Source organism: Sorex araneus, chromosome 5 (genome assembly GCF_027595985.1).
Source record: "Sorex araneus isolate mSorAra2 chromosome 5, mSorAra2.pri, whole genome shotgun sequence".
Lineage (NCBI taxonomy): Eukaryota > Metazoa > Chordata > Mammalia > Eulipotyphla > Soricidae > Sorex > Sorex araneus.
Window position 1 is genome coordinate 121,256,197 of NC_073306.1, and position 20,508 is coordinate 121,276,704.

Below are 20,508 nucleotides of genomic sequence, written 5' to 3' on the forward strand. Positions count from 1 at the left end.
GCTTCATCGGGCACCCAGGGGCTGCGGCCTTAACGCCGCCGCGTGTGGAACAGGCGGGGAGCAGGCACTGGCAGGAAGGGAAGACACGCTCGCGGGCTGCACGCTCATCTCAGACTCCTTCTGAGCATGACAAGGAGACGCTCCAGGACCAGAAAGGCAAAAGGCCCTCACAAGGCCCACAGCCTGCCGGGGGCCCCTGGGCCCCTCGGGAAGGTGAAGCCGGGTGCAGCCAACAGGGCCTGCACGCGCCCCACAGACCCACCCCCGGCCGTGCGGAGCTGGCCCTGCTCAGCTTTCTCCTGCCAGAGACTGAGATTATCTAACACCATGGCTGGGGGGCTGGTATTTCTCTTGCACGGCCAGTTAACAGTGACACCTGGTGGCAACAGGCAGTGAGGTTATACCCTCCCCCACCCCCCACCCCCCACTCCTCCCTAAGCTGCAAGATTTATGCCCCTCCTTACAAGGCACATTCCATAGATAAAAGCATTAAACTGGAATGGCTTCGCCCCTTCTCAGCATTTACAGCCTCAGTTACATCAACCACCCCTGATCAATTTCCATTTCGAGAGTTTATAGCCGGGATGTAAAAGCCCGCCACCGAGGCTCTGTTTAATATGACAAATTAAAAAAAAAAAAAAAGCAAACACAGGCTGCAGCCGTTCTCTGAGACCCAGAGAGGCAAGGGAACAGGGGAAAAACCCCGAAGGGGGTCTGGCCCGTCAGAGCCTCACTCGGGCCGCCACCCGGCTGCGTTCTCAGCTCAGATGGGACATCTGCTCCCCGGAACTCTCACCAGCCCCACGGGCTCAGCGTGGGACAGCACTAGCGCCACCAGCCCGGGTGACTCGGGCTTTTCCCGATGCTCAGGATGGAGCATGAGGGGGGGTCGGTTCTTGGGGACCCTCTGGCTACGGGGCTCCCTGCTGGTGGCAAGCAGGAGTGAACACAGGGCACCGGTCCTACGGCAGCTCTTGGGGGTGCCTGCACATCAGGCGAACGCCTCTGCTTCTGGAAGGGACCAGAATTCAGGACAGTCGACTGGATGGGTGGTGTGGTCGATGCCCGAATGGGACGGCCCGGTGGCCCAGCTGTTCCGAGGCTGCCTCTTCTCCCACCCACCTCTCGTCACCTGGCAACGGGGCTGCAGAGAGACCAGGCTTCCCACTGTCTCCGGCTGCCCCCCACACCGAGGGCTGATTAATTTCGGAATCAGGATGCCAAATCAGCTCCTGATCAAAAGCGAGCTCCCCTCCCCTCGTCCCCACTTTGAAATAAGTTTGCAGCTGATGTGTCTGTGAAGCAATCAACCTTGTGCTCAACCCCCTCCCAGCCCATCAGGAAGGAGGTCATCTGACTCAACCCCAGAACGGAATGCGCCAGAGCAAACAAAGCCGCAGTCAAGTGGTCTGACTGCATTTCCCTCCTCCCAGGCACCTTGAATACCAACTCAAGATGCAGCAAGGGCCAGGCCTGGGCTTAATTGCAGAGAGAGAGAGAGAGAGAGAGAGAGAGAGAGAGAGAGAGAGAGAACCAGAATGAAAAGACAGAGAACCATGAATATTAGCTTGTCTGACGAGTCTAAAAGGGAAAGATAGGTACGGGGTAAAGAAGGCTGCAGTGGGGCAGGGAAACGGGGAAAGCCGACCCTTGTGACTCTTGGTTGTGACGGGTACCCAGAAAGAAGTACTGAAAGATGAATTCATCACACTCTCGAATGGTCCCGCGAATCACAGTCTGTCACCGACAAGGGGAAGCCCTCCCACCCCAGGCTGGCTCTAAGGGGATGTGTGTGTGTGTGCGTGTGTGTGCGCGCGCGCGTGTATGGCGGGGGAGGAGAGGGCTGAGGGGAAGGAACAGGTTGGGATGCACCCCCGCCCCGTGCGTGAGACACCGTGACTGATTTTGGGCCTAGGGGATGTGACAGGACAGGGACAGAAAGGAAAAAGGAAACTGGGGAAATCAAGAGCAAAAAAATCGTGAAGGACAATAAATCAATTCAAAACGTTATTTCCATCACTCTCCCAGGGCGTGCAAAGCACGCGTGAGAGCAAGTGGGTTTCTCCCATTCCCGGCTCAGCCCGCAGGGAGGGCTGGAGTCTCCCGGCCCAGGCAGGCTGGGGCTGGCGCTCCGGGTGGCTGTGCAGGGGAGGGGTGGCATGTGCCCGGGGAAGCGGGGCTGTAGGCCCCGCAAGCACCTCTTGCGCCTGGCGATCCCAGCCCCAGGAAAGGGGGCTCAGAGCACACCTCGGGCTTCAATCGGGGGCAATCTGCTTGCTCAGAGTTTGAGCTGCTGAGAAAAATCCTCCTGGCTGTTAGAGGTGGCACAGTTATTCTCTAATAAGCAACAACTCTCGAAACATGAACCCCATAATTGCAGAGTCAGAAAAGGCCTTTGAAGCCGCGACGCCCGTTAGGGTGGGATGGATGTCGTGGATTCTCCGTCTAGAGAGAGAGAAAAGCAAAGCAGGGATGCGATGCTCACACACACCCGATCTGCCGACGAGCACGGAGCACTGGCAAAGGGGGACTCGGTGCTTCCACGCCGAGCACAGGAGGGTCTTGGAGCAGGTGAGCCCCGTGCAAGGCCTCACTGGGACCCGGCAAGGAGAGCCAGGAAGGAGCGGAGACGCCTCGCCCTCCGCTCACCATTAGCAAATCATCCATAATTTAGAACAAATGTCGAGAGATGTGGGTGATCGAGCACACGTACCTCCTGGCAGCCTCCTGTAATTTCACGGGCTGTTTGGCGCTGAGGTAAATCACGCAGGCGCCCGCCACTTTATTCAGGTCACCCTCACCTGCAGAGAGGGGAAACAAAGCGAGCGTCGGGCCCTGGACGCCAGTGCGGCTTGTACTCGCCCACTGCTGTCCGGTGGGGCCAGGTGCCGCCAGGCAAGGCGCTGGGGCCAGCGCAGGAGTCCCGAACCACAGCAGGACGAGCAGGTGAGCGAAGGCCAGGAAAGACCCGGGGGCTTTCTCTGTGCCCCGGCCGAGAGGCGGGGTCGCAGGACTGAGAGGAGGCTGCCAGGCAGGACAGGACGCGCGGTGAGTGGACATGGCAGGGCGAGGGGGGGAGGGGTGTGGCTGCCCGCTACCCACCTAAGTCCAGTCTCTCGCAGAGGGGGCCCAGGCCCTGCAGGACGGCCAGCTGCAGTTTGAAGGCCAGCGTGTGGGAGTAGACGGGGCCGGCCCTGGCGCTGACGGGCGCCTGGGCCCCCAAGGAGCTGGCCAGCTTCGGCAGGACGTCCTTGCAGAAGCGGCTCCGGAGGAAATCGCCACACGTACCTCCCAGCGTGCGCACGACCTGCAGAGACAACAAAGCCAGACCAAACACCCCAAGCTGGTGACGGAGCAGCGCCCAGGGGCGAGGTGTCTGGGGATTCAATTTCATCTAGATAGACTGCCTAAAAAAACAAAAGCAAAACCAAAAAACCAACACCGAGGGGCCGGAGCGATAGCACAGCGGGTAGGGCGTTTGCCTTGCACGCGGCCGACCCGGGTTCGGTTCCCAGCTTCCCATATGGTCCCCCGAGCACCGCCAGGAGTAATTCCTGAGTGCAGAGCCAGGAGTAACCCCTGAGCATCACCGGGTGTTACCCTAAAGGCAAAAAAAAGAAACAAAACAAAAACAAAAACCAACACCGAATTATTGCTGCTAATTCCTTGCCCGTGGTCTGTGACTCTGGCCGTTATGAACTCGGAGGGCCTGTTCCCAAGGCAGGGCTGCTTCTCTCCATAAACACAGATCACGTGGAGAATAACTCAAAGGAATCGGGGGTGGGATGAGGAATATGATTCATACCTTGATTTTTTTCATAAAGAAAAAAATAATAGAATAATAGAAGAGTCTCCCGACACCCCTGAGAGAAGAATGCGTATTTCTCCGCCGAGCTGAGCCAACTCACTCTGAGGCCGGCCCGGGCAGTGGCCGGGGCCAGAGCCAGGCCGGGGTTCTTCCTGTACCCCTGCAGGATCTCGATCTCGGATGTCGATGGCCCTCCTCCCATGTCTTCCGACAGGCTGCGGCTCTGCGTGGCTTGTTCTCAAGTGCCTCTAGCAGAACATACTGAAAGGTTCTGCCCCACTGCACAAGACCAAGTTGATGGGATAACAGGAATTTCTTTAAAAATTGGTTAAGTGCAGGGTAGCCGGCTGAGAGAGCCCACGGTGACTCTGCAGACGTGTATTTCAGGCCCTCAGCTGAGGGCGGTTCACAGGGCAGTTACAGACCTTGGGTTGTCACCGAGTGGGGAAAGTGGCCTTGGTCCCACGTGCACGTCTCTGTATGTGGAGAGACCTGCCTCCGGGAAGGCTGCGTCAGAGCCCTCTCCTTCACGCAGACTCTGCACGTTTCTGCGGTTTGGGAGAAAATCATGAAGTCTCATCTATTTTACATTTTTTTTTTCTTTTTGGGTCACACCCGGCGATGCGCAGGGGTTACTCCTGGCTCTGCACTCAGAAATTACTCCTGGCAGTGCTTGGGGACCATATGGAATGCCGGGGATCGGACCCGGTCGGCCGCGTGCAAGGCACTGTGCTATTGCTCCAGCCCCTCATCTATTTTACTTTTGTTTCTAGTGGGGGGGGGGGCTAACTCCTGGCTCTGCGCTCAGGAATCATAAGTGGCAGGGGTTGGGGAATCATACCAGGTGCCAGGGATCAAACGCGGGTCAGCTGTGTGCAGGGCAAACGCCCTAGCGCTCTGCCAGCACTTGGCCCTGCTTTCTGCTGCTGGGGCCACACCTGGTGGTGCTAACGGGCTATTTCTGCCTCTGTGCTCAGGACTCACTCCCAGCAGTGCTCGGGGGACCAGATGTGGCGTCGGGATGCAATCAGATTCAGTCAAGGCAAGTAGCTGACATTCTTCTACCCCTCTACCCTTCTGGGTTTTACATGGATGCTCGCAGTTCGGCCCGACATATAATGAAGAATATGACTGAAAACTAAAATACTCATTTATTTATTTTTGTTTCGGGGCCATGTCCAGCTGTGCCGAGGGCTTACTCCTGGCTCTGTGCTCACTCCTGAGTGCTTGGGGGACCATCTGGGATGTCGGGGATGGACCCAGGTTAGTCGCAGGTAAGATAAGGGCCCCACCCGCTGTACTATCGCCCTGGCCCCGAAAACCAAGACTTGCTAAGAGCATTGGCTGCATGTCTGGCTTCACCTTCTGTCTACACAGCTTTTTGCTTTGCTAGTTGTAAATCATGTAAGCTTGCTATGGCAAATGTATCTCTGTAGGCTGCCTTAAGTGCTTTTTAGAACAAGGAAGGGCAGACATAAATAAGCTTAAATAAGCATGCTAATATAGCCGAACCAAGTCAGGGAGAAGAGCGCCTTATACCTGAAGGGGCTTTTACCTTTTCACTGCACTCGGCTTGTTTCTTTTATGTTGGACAACGGCACTATGTGGAGTGAGCAAGGGGTGTGTGAGGCCACCGGGAGAATAAGAACGGGAGGTGGCAGAGGACTTGCTCTTTAGGTGTGAGGCCCTGGGTTCACCTCGTGGCATTGCATGGCCCCCCGCCCCTCCCCTCCCCACAGTTGAGTCAGGGATGGTCCCTGAGCACAACTGGGGTGGCCCCAACCTCCCAAAGAGAAGGAATTCCAGCCTGAACACGGTGGTCCTGGGCTTTGTCCAGTGTTAGTGGCGGCGGCCTGAGATGTCTGTGGCCAAAATCTCTGCCCATTCACCATTTTTCCTTTTTTTTTTTTCTTCTTCCGCTCTTGGTCTTTTTGAGTCATACCCGGTGATGCTCAGGGGTTACTCCTGGCTCTGCGCTCAGGAATTACTCTGGGAGGATCGAACCTGGGTCGGCCACATGCAAGGCAAATGCCCTCATCGCAGTACTGTCGCCCCTTCCCTCCCCTTAATTATGCAGTGCAAAGAACAAGGGCGTGAACTCAGAGTTTGGTGTCAGTCACCGTGGTGAGTGAACCCTGAGCTGATCTGGACACTGCAGATGGGGGGCACAGTGCCGCCCCTGCTGGCGCTAGGCACACGGCGGGGACCCGCTCAGCGAGCCTCCCGACAACTCGACGCAATGTAAAGAGAAAGGGTGCCTAGGTGCCTCTTTGTGCTCTTTTATTTTTTCCAGTTTCTGGGCCATACCTGGTGCTGTTCAGGGCTCACCCCGGCTCTGTGCTCAGGGATCACTCCTGGCGGGGCTCAGGGGATCGTGTGGGGTACTGGGGGCTGAACCCCGGTCAGCTACTGGCAAGGTAAACGCCCTCCCTGCTGTACTACCTCTCCAGCCCCTTTTCTTTCCTGTGTTTTTCCTCAAGGTGTATTCCACTGTGGTCAGGGAAAAAGAGAAGTCTGTGGCCAGGGATGGCTCAAGGGCTGGAGCATCTGCCATGCAGGCTGGAGGGCGTTCAGGCCCCCGGAACTACTGAGGGATTCGCTCCGGCGCCAGCCCGACAGTGAAATGAGTTAGAAGGAGAGGGACAGATATAGAATGACTGCGCTCATTCGTGGGATACTTTATATATACTTAGAGTAGCACTGTCATCCTGTTGTTCATCAATTTGCTCGAGCGGGCACCAGTAACATCTCCATTGTGAGACTTTTGTTGTTACTGTTTCTGGCATATTGAATATGCCACGGGTAGCTTGCAAGGCTCTGCCGTGCAGGTGGGATACTCCTGTTAGCTTGCTGGGCTCTCTGAGAGGGACGGAGGAATTGAACCCAGGTTGGTCATGTGCAAGGCAAACTCCTACCCACTGAGACTAATATCCAAGGCCAGGAGGATTGGTCATTGGTTGGCAGTTTGCCACAGGAGTGTGTGAGGGGGAAGAGCAGGCAGGGTGGAGAAGGGACCAACACGGCAATAATAGTTGGAAATGATCATTTTGGAAAGGAACTGGGAGTTGAAAGCAGGTAAAGGGATATACCTGATGACCTTTCATGATCTCTATTGCAAACTGTAAGAGAAAGAGAGAGCGAGAGAGAGAGCGAGCGAATAAGCAAGCGAGCGAGAGAGAGCGAGCGAAAGAGCCCCCAAAGACAGGGTCGCTGGGGGACGGACGATGGTCGCTGTACCTGGAAGGCTCTGAGCACGGCCAGGGGGTCATCGTTCGTGAGCCGGTGCACGAGTGAGGGCCAGGCCCGGTGAGCCAGGGGCAGGAGCTGGTTCTTGTGGGCCTGCAGCACCACCACGCACAGATCCAGCACATCCAAGACCTGCAAGGGAAGAGAGAGCGGACCTCAGCACCGGGGACCATGTCCCCGCCGTGAAGGGACGCGAGGGCAGGGAGCACGTCCCCGCTGTGAAGGGACGTGAGGGCAGGGAGCACGTCCCCACCGTGAAGGGACTCAAGGGGGGAACCACGTCCCCGCCGTGAAGGGATGGGAGGGCAGGGAGCACGTCCCCGCCATGAAGGGATGAGAGGGGGGACCACATTCCCGCCGTGAAGGGACTCGAGGGGGGAGCACGTCCCTGAGTTGGAGTCACGGACTGTAGACTGGATGCCGGGCCCTGCCTCCCTGCCGGGGGGAACGAAACCGGTTTCCTTCCATTTGTGGGCCGTGCAGGACCCTAGCTGGGCGCTGGCTGAAGAAAGGGCTGATTACTTGGGGTGCTGGGTGCTGGCGGGGAGGGACACAGCAGAGACGGTGCGGAGAGCTGAGGTGGCCTTGGGCAGAGGCCGCTCCTGCGAGGGCTCTGGGGGTGGTTTAGGGAGCCACGATGGGGCAGCAGGGAGGGCGCTGGTTTTGCTACTGGTCAACCGGGTTCCATCCCTGGCATCCCAGATGGCCCCTGAGCGCTGCCAGGAGTGAGTCCCGAGTGCAGAGCCAGGGAAACCCCTGAGCACTGCCGGCTTGGCCCCAAACCAAACCAGAAAGGAGCCCTTCGAAGCAGAGACGGCAGCGAGCAGGGCTGCAGGGGGCAGGCAGGCTGAGGAGCTAAGGCAGGGTGGTGGGCACGGGACGGGTGGAGGTGTCCTGGTAAGAGTTTCCCATTCTGTACGGAGGCCTCGGATCCCTGTGGCCGGGCGCCGAGATGGCAGGGTCCCTCCTCGGCCTCCTCCAGGTGCCACGCGTGGCCGGGAGACAGGGCGGCAGCTTGTCTGCCCACGTGGTCGCCACCGCTGAGGCCACCCTTGGTCCTGCTGCTCGGGGGACGCAGGGAGAGGACCCCAGGCTGACCTTCAAGCGGATCTTCAGGCTCGTGTCGGCCAGCAGGTGGATGCAGCGCTCCATCACGGCCGTGGCTATCTGGACCTGCACGGGCAGCGGCGGCTCCACGTGGGGGCCGGGGTCAGGCTCGTCGGCGGGGGGCGGGCCCAACGGCTCCTCTGGAAAAAGGACGGCGCCAGGGTCAGAGTGCTTAGGCCAGGCCCCACGCCCACCTGACCGCCCGGCCTGGGGCTCAGAAGTGGGCCTCGGGGGGAGAGCATTGCGGGCAGAAACTACGGAAGCAAAACGAAACGCGGCTCACACGAAGTCTAGATCCTGCTGGAGGGAGTCGAGGTGGCGGATGGAAATCTGCAGGGCGGCCACCGCCACTCGGGAGGGACGGGCTCGGTCCCGTGGCACAGGCACACAGGACGGGGCAGACCACGCGGCCACCGAGGGCTCTGCTGCCCCGGGGACAGGCTGCGGAAGAGGCCGTGAGAAAGGGAAGGGACACGGGACTGCACCCGCAGGCCCGCGCGGTCCTGCCCATTCCTGCAAGAGCAGAAGCACAGCAAATCATGAACCGGGGGCCCGGGCGGCAGGACAGCGGGGAGGGCGTTTGCCTTGCACAAGGCCAACCCAGGCTCAATCCCTGCCATCCCTGCCATCCGAGCACTGCAAGGAGGAGTTCCTGAGTGCAGAGCCAGGAGCAAGCCCTGAGCATCGCTGGGTGTGACCCCCAAAAGTAAAAATAAATAAAAACAAAGCCAAAATAAAAAAACATTATGAACCGATGGGGTCATGAGGGAATAGCTGGTTTTACTTCTCCCGGACACCGTCAGTCTTCTCTAAACTTCCACTCAAACATTTGTGCTTTATTATTATTTTTGGGTTTTGGGGCCACACCTGGCTGGGCTCAGTGGGGGACCAGACAATGCTGGGGTCAAGTCTGGGTCGGCAACAGGCAAGGCAGGCACTGTATCCCCTGTGCTATTTCTCCAGCCCCCGTTAGCACATTTAACTAAGAACAGAAGCAGACGAGATTCTGATCTGGGGTCCCTCGGTGGGACACATTCCTTGCTGGCCCTGCCCCTTACAAGGAAGAGGTCCCTTTTCTCCCGGGAAGGTGGCATGTGCCGTCTTCCCTGTCACTCGGGGATCTCTGGGCGGCCACGAGCAAGCCTTACGCGGCTCGTAGGAGAGAGACTCTGGAGGCAGCCTGGTGCAGCACCCAAGGAAAGGGCCTGTCCAGAGGCGGGTGGGCCAAAGCTGACCCACAACCCCTTGGCAGCAGCAATGATTTCACATGACGTCACCTGACATCGGGGAGGGGCACTGTGGGCAGGCCCCGAGATGGACGGCGCTGGCGGCGACATTCGGAAGCGCCTCCCTCCCGTGACCCACTGGCCTCGTTTTCCTAGAGCTGAGCCTGGGACGTTCCCCCAATCCAGTTTCCTCTGCTAGAAAAGCAGAACGGCAGGATCGGTGGAGGCCGACACCTGTCTCTACCAGATGCCGAGAAGATGAGTGAAAACGCTTTTCCAGAATGCCTGGATTTCTTGCGGGAGGGACCTCTGATGATGCACAAGGTGCTTTTATTGTGGTTAAAACAGAAAACACATGTCACCCGGGCGCAGGCCCCGGCATTCTTTATAGTGCCAAGGGTGTGGTGCGCATTGAGGAATGATAATTCCAGGGACAGCAGGGCTGTGCTCTCCCTTCCCAGGGGAGGCTTTGTTGTCTGAAATGCACCTATTGCCGAGGGTGATTTGAAGGATGGAAGTTCTCTGTTGTGGGGGGAGAGGTTTGATTCATTCCGGCTGCGGCTAGCGAGCATCAACCAGAGCCAGGAGATCCTAATCAGGAAAGAACGGAGTCGGTGACAAAGCCCGGGTTCAAGCAGGAGGACAGATCCCGATTGTCAGGAATCAAGAGCCCCTCCCCACTACTTCTCTGGGACCTTCGGGTTTGGGGGGTGAGGGCTGGCAGAAGAAACAAAGCCAGAAAGAAAAGGCCTACGAGATTTCTGATCAGAAAACGACAGTCTGCAGGGAGACCAACCACTCAGCTGCCCTGAAAGCAGGACCTGGGCCTCGGACGAGCACTGCTGCTTGGAAGCAACCGGCTGTGAGTGAGCTCGCTGCACTGAGCCCACCACTGCCTGCTACTCTGAATACTGGCTTCAGTTCATCAGAGGCTCAGAGCGGATATGAAGGGGTGGGGGTGGGGGAGAAAGAAAAGGGGGGGTATAGAGGGAAGGGGAGAGCGAGAGTGAGAGCGCGTGCACGAGAGAGAGAGAGAGAGAAAGAGAGAGAGAGAGAGAGAGAGAGAGAGAGAGAGAGAGAGAGAGGGAGAGCGCGCTGCTCGATTCTAAACTAACAAACTAATTTGGGACTCCGTTGGATTTAGGACAGTTCCGGGACCACCAAGCTCATTATGACTTGGCATTTTATATTTGCTGAGGACGTTCTAATAATTTATTAATCCTTCCATGACCCGGAGCTCCAGATTGAGCTTGTGAATAAAACAAGAGGCCCGAGCTCCGACTGGCCTGAACTCCCTTCTCCTTTATCATAAGAATCGACAAGGAAAACACTGGGCTCCTCTCCCACACGCTAAACGCACGGCCCACACGTGCACAGAGCGCTGACGGGAGGAAATAAGCATTGGGAGAGAGGCCAGTCTGCAGAGAAAGCCAACCAATTTTCACTTATTAATTGAGAACAAAGTCAAATGGATGAGAGCGACGCTGGCCAGGCGGGGGTGAGGCCAGGACTAGTCCCGCGGACGGGACAGTGCCAGCGGAGAGTAGCTCTCCCGAGGGGACTGGGTAAGAAAGAACAATGTTTGTACCCTTGACCCAGAAATCGGACTTCTGGGATTTGTAAAAATAAAAATAAAAAAGGAAAAGGTCACGCACCCAGCATCACCTCCTGTAGGCCCCCGCCCCCACTTTTTCATCCCCTGTGATAAACCAGAAGCACCTGAGCTGGCCACAGGAGCCTCGGCCCTGAGTGCAGCCACTGAAACACGGAGAAAACTCCAGCAGTCTGCAGTTAGCTGCTCATGATTGCATTACAGGCCACGAAGAGAATCCATCATGCAAACTGTGGGTGCAAACCCAAACAGGTGGGCAATGACTGTAGAAAACAGAAAAAAAGATGGCCCAAGAAGGGCCTCTGGTGACATGGCAGTGCCCTCAGTGACTTATTTCCAAACTCCCCGGAACATTCCGGTTTTACTCTGCTTCAGAGAGGACAGCGGGCTGAGCACTGAGCATGAGCACTGACCTTCGTCCTCGCCGTCCGAGACATTCCCGGCAGCTATGTCTTTTTCCTTGAGGTAGCTGAGCAGAAAGCGTTCAATGTCTTCGGCTGTGGGGGTCTCCTGGAGCCCCTTTTCGACGGGTGGTCTTCCCTCTTCCTCTGGGCTTTGCTCTTGGAGTGGCAGGAGCTTCTCTGGGGCTGGGAACCACTGGGCTGTAAATGAATGTCACAGTGATCCCCTGGGTCACTGTCAGTGGCATTCGGGCTTATCGACAGGGATAGCAATTTGTCACGGCCAGTTCATTCCCCAAGTCACCCACCTGCCCGACTGCACACGTCCCAAGTACTTTCTTTTCTTTTCTTTTTTTTTTTTTTTTTTTGCTTTTTGGGTCACACCTGGTCATGCACATGGGTTACTCCTGGCTCTGCACTCAGGAATTACCCCTGGCTGTGCTCAGGGGACCATATGGGATGCTGGGATTTGAACCCAGGTCGGCCGAGTGCAAGGCAAACGCCCCACCCAACGATGCACAGGGGTTACTCCTGGCTCTCTGCACTCAGGAATTACTCCTGGCGGAGCTCAGGGAACCATGTGGGATACTGGGAACCAAACCTGGGTTGGCCTTGTGCAAGGCAAGCGCCCTCCCTGCTGTGCTATTGCTCCAGCCACCCCACCTCAAGTATTTTCTTAAGGTCGATTATTATTATTATTATTATTCCTATGGTCTAGGGTGTTTTTGCATTGTACGTCCCACCTGGCTAAGTCCAACTCGTTTTTCATGACTCAGAAGAAGCATAAACCTGCTCAGTAAAGCAGCCTGGGTCCTTAAGTCTCCAACTTAAATTCTTTCATACCTGGCAGTGCTCCAGGGACCATACAGGATGCGGGTGGTCAGACCCAGGTGAGCTGTATGCAAGGCAAGTGCCCTACCTGCAGGCCAGCACAAGGAACAGGGCAGAGGGCAGTGCTGAGGCCTTCACTCTGCCATCTCGAGTTCCACATGTTGGGCATGCTGCGACCCTTCTCCAGTGCCCCATCCCCACAAACAAATCAGGTCCTTAGTGCATGCTGAGGGACTATATACTCCAACTAGTTTAAGTCAGGACCCAGTGTTTACACTGCTAAGGAGACACTCTCCAAAGATGATTCCAGCCTAGCGCTACTAAACATTAAAACATCTTTGTTCGCAAATGGCTTTTAAACGTGTGAAAAGCAGCTCAACCTTCCGCTTAATGCAAATTAAACGACAATAAGGTGCGATTTTTCTCCGACTGGATCGGCGGAGATCAAAAAGCTCAGTAATAATACAGCACGGGCGAGGGCATGCGGAATTGGCACCATCTCACACTGCTGATGGGAGTTTAAATTGGTACCTCTTTGGAGAGCAATTTGATACTCTCTATCAAAAATTTAAATGCATTACCCTCTGAGCGCGCATCTCTCTTAGGAATTTACCCCAATTGACAGACTTGTTCAAAATGACCCACAGAAATCACTGTCGCATCCTTTATTTTTGTGGTGGCAAGATACCAGGACACACGGAGACGCCCACCGCCACAAGGGCTGCCTACGGGAATCACAGTGCAGCCACACCACGGAGCGTTACACGGCCACCGGGGGCGGCGCGCCAGCCCTCCACGCAGGCATGCGGCACCGATGCCAAGCGCTCCGGGACTCGGGGCAGTCGTTTTCTCTTTTCCAAGCTGCCCCACGTTTTCCCGAGGAATGATCTGCCAAGTCCTGGCTGGTGCTCTCCCCTGCGTGTGCTACCAGACACGTGTGAAGCATGCACGCTTACGGACACTCAACTTCTGGAGCCACGTCCTCTGCCACTGCACTGCCAAGCCCACCTAGAAACTGGGCGCCACGGGACCAGAGACGGCTCCGAGGGCGGAGTGCACACCCTGCACACAGGCGTCCCGGGCTCCCTCCTTGGAACTTCTATCCCCCGCCCCCAGCATCACTGGGTGTCCTCTCCCCCGCCCAAATACCCAACCCCCCAACGAGGGTGGCCCCGAGCTAGCCAGCACCCAGTGTCAATTGGGTTGGGGGGGGTGAGTGCTACGCTCACCCCAGTGGGGTCCCTCTTCCCGCTCACAATGCAAAAGCCCTCTAGGGTAGCTCCACACACTGAGAAAACCTACCCCATAATCTCCCTCCGCCCCAACTGCGTGTGCAAGTCAATCTCGACCATTCTCATGTTCCTCCCCACGATAGATGCTTACACCTCAATTAAAAAAAAAAAAAGATAAAAATGAAGGGCTGAAGCAATAGTCAGTGGGCAGAGCATTTGCATGTGTTAGATCTAGGTTTGACCCCAGGACCATACACAGTCCCCCGAGCCCACCAGGAGTGATCCCTGAGCACACCCCTGCTCTCCCCCCAAAAAGCATCATTCAAGATTTCCAGTCTTGAGATAACCCAAGACACCAGCCATGCCTGGGAATTCACTTTTCAGGCCCAAACTGAGATCCCTCTTGACAGGGAATACCCAACAGACCCCCTCTTCACGTGGTGCCTCCTCTGAAGCCGAAACAGGGTCTGGTTCTGCCAAGCACCCGGAGATGGACCCTCGTCCCTGTGAGGGCAGGACTGCCCTGGGCGGGGCCAAAGACAATGAAAATCGTGTATTTTCCACTCAGGCCTCTGCTATCTGCTTGCTCCAAGAGGAATGTGCGGGCTCCTGAGCTACGACCATATAAGGGTGCAATCTAGACAGATAGCCTCCCGGGCCCGGGCTCAGCCCTCGGACCCGTGCAGGCACTTACGCAATTGTGACCTGTAAATCTATAAGCTGGACAAGCAGATGGGCCTAATGGGATTGGAGGGAGAGGCATGTCGAATGATGAACTTAGTGGCTAGGGGATGCGCGGGCTCTGCTGTAACGGCCGGGGAAGGCCTATATAAGATCTCCTTTGGAGAAGCTCGGGGTGTTTGCCCAACCTGCTGGACCTGCATGTCCGCATAGGCGGCTGGACCCTGGCTAGCCAGTCTTACAGTAAACCCTGCTTGCTGTTTGCAGTCTCTGGAGTCTCTTTGTCGTTATAGGGAGATCTCGATCCGCGCCCTAACATTTGGAGGCCCCAGCGAGATCTCCCGACGGCAAACAGGCCCAGAGAGCAGGTCAGAAAAAGGCTTTATCCCAACTCTCTGAGCACCGCGTCAGTGTCCAGGGCTGTGTCCCGGCGGGGTGGCGCCAGGGGCCTCCTGCTCACAGCCTCACAGCCGAGATGGCCGTGGCCAGCGCGGTCCGCAGCTTTCAGGAGGTCGCCAGGTTAGGCTCTTTCCCGGGTCCACAGGCGGGGGGAGGGGGTGCTTTCCCTCCCCCCCCCAGTCCCCCCATCCCGTCTCTGCAGACCGCGCCTCCACTCTCGAAGAGTCCTCACGCCCCTTCGTCCCTCCCAGCCTTTGCACCTGCTGTTCCCTTTGCCTGATCCTGCTTCAGAACCATAAAAAAGGAAGAAAGAAAACCAGGGGTGACACCATCAGGGCTGAGGGACCCCCCTCCTAGTCCCGCTGGCCTCAGAGGAGCGGCACTGCCTCCAGGAGGCCCTCAGACCACCCGGCGGCCTCCTGCGCCAGGCCCTCTGTTTCCGTGGCTGCCTGGGATTTTTGCCTCTCAAGAAGCTGGCTTAGTGATGTGCTGACGGGGCTGTCATTTCTCCTGCGGTAGCAGGAGGCTCCCTGAGTTTATTCATCTTGTTCAGGGTCCCCTCTGCTTAGCACTGCCTGTCACACGGGGCAGGTCCTCTTTGTTATGCAGAGGGCTGGCCCAGCTCCAGTCACCTCCTCCGGGAAGGCGGTTCAGAGTTCCCTGGTCTTCCCAGCCATCTCTGCAGCCCGGGATGAGGGATTAGAGGTGCTAGAATACACTGGAGAGAGGCTCTTTGGAAGACAAAAGGAACCCGGAACAGCCGGAGCATCACTCTTTTCATTCAAAGACTGACAGCAGTTAAGGTATTCTCTTTCTGACAGCCCAAGATTTTCCACTTTAATGGTGGCTAACACCTCTAATAGATACCCAAAGGATTAAAGGCAAGAGGATAATCTCAGACTATTATGAGTTTTAAAGGCAGTTTCTAGGGGCCAGGAGACAGGGCAGCTTGCCTTGCAGGCGGCCAAACCTGGCAGCCCAGAGTCTCAAGAGCAAGGCCAGGAGTGATTCCTGAGCACAGAGCATGCCAGGTGTGGCCCCAAAACCAAAATAAATAAACTAGACCTGTTACGTGAGAGATGACAGTCACTAGCCATGTGTGCCTATTAGAATTAAATTTAAAAATGCAATTCCTCATCTACAGTAGATCAGACAGAGAGTTTTCTTGGACAGCACTCTTCCGCAGTATCGGTGGGCTGAGTAACCAACGCTATTCCTATTCCTATTTTCCACGACCCTCCTGAGAGTTCCCTGAGGACTGTTGGAAGCAGCTGGGGTAGACTGGAAAGAACAAAACTGTTCTAAATCCTGACATCAAGCAAGACTGGTGAGACCTAGGCTAAAAAAGGGTCCTACGGAGACTTTTTCCCTCCCTGTTTTTTTAAAAAAGTTTCTATTTTATTTACAGGATCTAGATCCCTGACACAGATCAGGAATTCAATACATGGCAGAAATTATTTGAAAAAGAAAAAAAAAAAGGGGAAAACCTCCCTTGTACAGGAATGGATAAAGAACTATTCAAATAATGTCCTACACAGCATAACCACAATTGGTTGGAAAAACTAAACCATTTTTAAAAGGCTAGGCAACCAAGGATACGGGTCCCCCCATCCCCCCTCCGAGAAAGTGGCGCTCCGTGTACCTAATGCCGCCAGCAGGGCGTGGAGGACGCCGACAAACGAAGCAGCTCTCTTATCGTAAAACTGGTCCAGGGTGGCCAAGACGTCCTGAACCACGTCTGCCACCAGCGGCAGCAGGCTGGCATCGGAGTTCCGCAGCATGACTTCCAGGACCCTCGGGGTCTGGGGGTGCAGAGACAGGTGCCGCAGGTTCAAGGAGATGCCGTTCACCAAGTAGTCCGAGTTCTGGTTGATCAGGTGCTGCAGGGATTCGTAGCCACAGGCCTGGCAGAGGTCCAGCATGGCGCTCGTCGCGGCCTGACTGACGAGCAGGGTCGGGTCCCCGGCCTTCTCCAGCACCGGGTAGAGGGCCGACATCAGCAGCAAGCGGGCGTCTCCTCCCAGCGCGTACGCGAAGTGGCCGATCCCCTCCAGCTGGATGCAGACCTGCCAGATGTTGCTATTCATGGTGCAGACCGTGGGGGCCGGCTTCGAGCCGGCAGGCAGAGGGGTCGCTGGGCAGGCGTGGGCCGCGGCGGTGAGGGCCTGGGGGCCGCACGGCTTCCTCAAGAGCTCCTCTCCCGTTTCCTCCGCCTCCACACAGGTGACCAGGTACCAGTTTTCCCGGCTCAAGTACTCCTCGAGGACCGACGTCACGATGCCTCGCAGGTCCTCGGCGCTGGTCTGCACGTGCTGCGCGTGGAGCGCGTCCGCCTCCAGCCCCGCGGCCCCGATCACCAGTTCGTTAAGGACCATGGCCGCTTGCTTGCGGTGGGCCACGGACTCCCGGTACAGGTCCAGGAAGTGGTCCACCAGCAGGTAGAGGTTCCCGTAGAAACCGAGGAGCCGGCAGACCTGCCGCAGGAGCAGGAAGACCCTCTCGTCCGTGAAGAAGCGGAAGTATCGCCTCTGCACGCGGTTCCAAGGCCGGCTGGCGGAGGCCTCTGGGGACGCGCTCAGAGGGCCGGGGTCCCAGCGCCGCGCCTCCACGATTTTGATGTCCGCCACGTCTAACTCCAGAACCTGGATGAGCGCCCGGGAGAGGCGCTGCAGGTGGGCCCCGGAGTTGAGGACGAAGTTCACTTTCGGGCCCAGGAGCTTCAGGTAACCGAGCAGCAAGGAGAGGGTGGAGAATTTGCCCTGGTCGTCAACGGAGCTCATGAGGCGCGGCAGAGACGTGGCGAGCGAGTGCAGGTTCTCGGCCAGGACGTCGGCCAGGGCCCGGCTGCCCACCACCACTCGCTGCTCCGCAAACCGCCGCAGAACCTGACTGCACCGGGCTTGGACCTCGGGGCTCTCGTCGTTGACGAGGCCCACCAGGGCCTTCAGGAGGGGCCCTGCGGACTCCAGCAGCGAGCAGCTGCACTTCAGAAGGAGGGTCTCGACCAGGTCCACGAGCTCCAGCCGCACCCGCCAGTGAGGGTGGACGGAAACGCTCTCGGAGATCTTCTTAATGAGGACGGTCAGCTTGGCGCCCGTGCTCTTGACCCAGTCCTCGGTCCGGTGGATCATCAGCTCGGCCACCCGGGGCTCCACGGCCGGCTTGGCGCGGGCCTTGGGGGTCCTCCCGAGCTGGGCGTCGGCCACAACGAAGCTCACGGTCTTGGAGAAGATTCTGAGGGCGGACACGACGATGCCGTGCCCTTGCTTGAAGTCTCCGAGGATGATCCGGGTGAGGGCTGTGGAGACTCCCGGCAAGAAGGACGCGAACAAGTCCCCCAGCTGCTCCTCTTCTGGCCCGTCCCCGGCCCGTGGGTGGTCTGGGCACTCGCACTGCAAGAGCAGGACCTGCAAGCACCCCAGGGCGGCGATTTTAATCTGCTTGGCCTTCTCCCGCTCCGCCAGGTCCAGGAGCAGAGACACGGCGAAGCCCAGGCGAGGCAGAACGGCGGGCTCGTAGAACGCCAGGAGGACGTCCCCGTAGGCCGCGTGCATCAGGGTACTGAGGGCCTGCACCACGGCGAGCTTCAGCTCCTCGGACACGGCCGCGGGTTTCTGGGCGCCGGGCGAGTAGAGGCAGGCGGAGAGCTCGGAGAAGAGCTCCTGGAGCAGCTCCCGCTCCCGCACGCAGGTGGAGGCCAGCACGGAGGCGAGGCACTCCACCACGCTCTGCAGCAGGCCCTCTCGCTTGGGGCCCGGCGCGCGCAGGGCGAAGCGCAGGGGGAACAGCACGTACTGCTGGAGCTCCTGGAGGGCCGAGTCGCTCACGGCCCGCAGCTGCGCCTGCAGACGCTCCACGTTCTCCACCGTCTGCGCCTTCGTGAGCTGCACACACACGGGACGCAGGGCGCCGAAGGCCTCCTCGGGCGTGTCGAACACGGCCATGGGGCCGGCTCCGAGCACGCAGCCTGCGGGGGGAAAGGAGGGAGAGGGTCAGAGCACAGGCAGCGCGAGGTTGCGCTCACTTACCCGACAGGCGCGGCGGGCAGGGGACGGAGGGGGCCCCGGTCAGAGGGAGCCCCCGGGACAGCGAGGGAGCAGAGGAGCAGGGGCCACGCAGGCTGTGAGCCGTGGCAGGAAATGCCCATGGCCCGAGTGAGGGGGGGGCCTGGGGTGGGCGTGCACTCGTGGGAGGGCCAAGACGGGCATCGCTGGGGGCCATTCCGAGGGGTGAAGATCTCAGCCCGGGCCAGTGGGGCAGGCCCAGAGGGTCCGTCCTTTTACCTGGGGTAACATACACTGAGTAAGACATATGGCACTTGGATGAAGGCAGAGACCCAGTCAGTACTGGCCACCCCGGCCCTCGGGCGCTGCCCCCAGCCTGTGTGCCGGGGCCTTCTGGACAGAGGATGATGAGAAAGGCTCTCCTGGCTGCCTGTCCTGCTCCCAGTCCAGAGGACGCCCCTGAGCCCAGTCACCATGGGGGTGGCAGGCAGGGCTGCCTGGGGAGTGCGGCAAGACCCGCCCAGCTTACCAGTGCCACCCTGCGGAGCACCCCGGGTGATAACCAGGCTCTCTCTCTCTCTCTGTCTCTCTCTCTCTCTCTCACACACACACACACACACACACACACACACACACACACACACACACACACACACACACACACACACGCACACACGCACACACACGCACACGCGCGCGCGCACACACACACACACACACGCGCACACGTGCACGCGCACCCACCCACCCACCCACCCGTTCCACTTCACCAAGGCTGGTCTGAGGGAGGGGGCGAGTGCCACCTCCCCACGGGTGTCTAGAGATCACGTGTCTTGTCTCCGAGGAAGCCTGTGTACTCTGCTGTGTACTGTGCGTGTCGGGGAAGGCAGGACCTGTGGCCAGAGACCCTGGCCGCCCCCTCACTGACGTTGCTCTGAGACCTCGGAACCACGACTGCTTAAGATACCAGTAGTTGGAGCAACAGAAGGAAGATGATCCTTCGGGGGCCAGAGAGCAACCTGGGGCTGCCTCTGAGGTGGCGAGTTGATGAACAGAACTTCCCCCAACAGACAAGAACTTGACAAACAGTGCTCAGACCAATGTTCAACTGTAAGCCAAAAGAGACTTCTTTGGTTTCTAATCCATATTCAGAAGTGTCTGGAGCTTAGTTCCAGCTCTGTGCTCAGAGATCACTCCAGGTGGGGTTCAGGAGGCTGTTAGTGCTGCTGGTGATAGACCTAGGTCAGCTGTGTGCGAGACCAGGGCCTCACACGGGGGACTCTCTCTCCAGCCCCAAAGTGTACTTCTTAGAGTGTCTTATCAGAGTATTTCATTTATTAGGCGCGTCTAATGCAACAGCTATTAGGTACACCTTAGAGTAGCTAATTTCATTTGGGGGCACCCAGCAATGATCAGTGGCTACTCTTGGCTCAGTGCTCTGAGGTCAATCCCAGCTATGTTGGGGGGGGGGCCACCGAGTGCTGGTAGATGAACGTCTACAGACCTTCCATATGGAAAGCATCCTGAGCCATCTTTCCGGTCCTTAATGTGCTTTAAAACAAAAGTGAAAGGGGCTGGAGCAATAGCACAGTGGGTAGGGCGCTTGCCTTGTACGCGGCCGATTCGGGTTCGAATCCCAGCATCCCATATGGTCCCCTGAGCACCGCCAGGAGTAATTCCTGAGTGTAGAACCAGGAGTAACCCCTGTGCATTGCCAGGTGTGACCCAAAAAGCAAAAAAAAATTTAAAAAAAAAAAAGTGAAAAAACTCAATTGTTGAAGGGGGCTGCACACCCAGTGATGCTCAGGGCTTCCTCCTGGCTCTTCTTCATGGGGATCACTCTTGGTGGGGCTCAGAGGGCTACGTGTGGTGCTGGGGATGGAGTCAGGCCAGCTGTGTGCAGGGCGAGCACATTACTTGCTGTGCCGTCTCTCTGGTGAAACTGTTTCTGTTAAGAGATG

The 20,508-nt window shown here is 57.7% G+C and overlaps 1 protein-coding gene across 1 annotated transcript in view; it reads right to left on the reverse strand.

The window, feature by feature from the left end:
• The window catches only part of TTI1 (TELO2 interacting protein 1), a 50,113-nt gene that overhangs the window by 10,037 nt on the left and 19,568 nt on the right, over window positions 1-20,508 (reverse strand). Inside the window, exons 2-7 of the mRNA XM_055140365.1 lie at window positions 16,186-18,510; window positions 11,413-11,601; window positions 8,153-8,301; window positions 7,046-7,186; window positions 3,103-3,307; window positions 2,714-2,801 (exon numbers count right to left, since the gene is read on the reverse strand). Of these exons, the coding sequence (XP_054996340.1) occupies window positions 2,714-2,801; window positions 3,103-3,307; window positions 7,046-7,186; window positions 8,153-8,301; window positions 11,413-11,601; window positions 16,186-18,487 (3,074 nt within the window). The 5' untranslated portion in view covers window positions 18,488-18,510. The remainder of the gene's footprint in view (window positions 1-2,713; window positions 2,802-3,102; window positions 3,308-7,045; window positions 7,187-8,152; window positions 8,302-11,412; window positions 11,602-16,185; window positions 18,511-20,508) is intronic.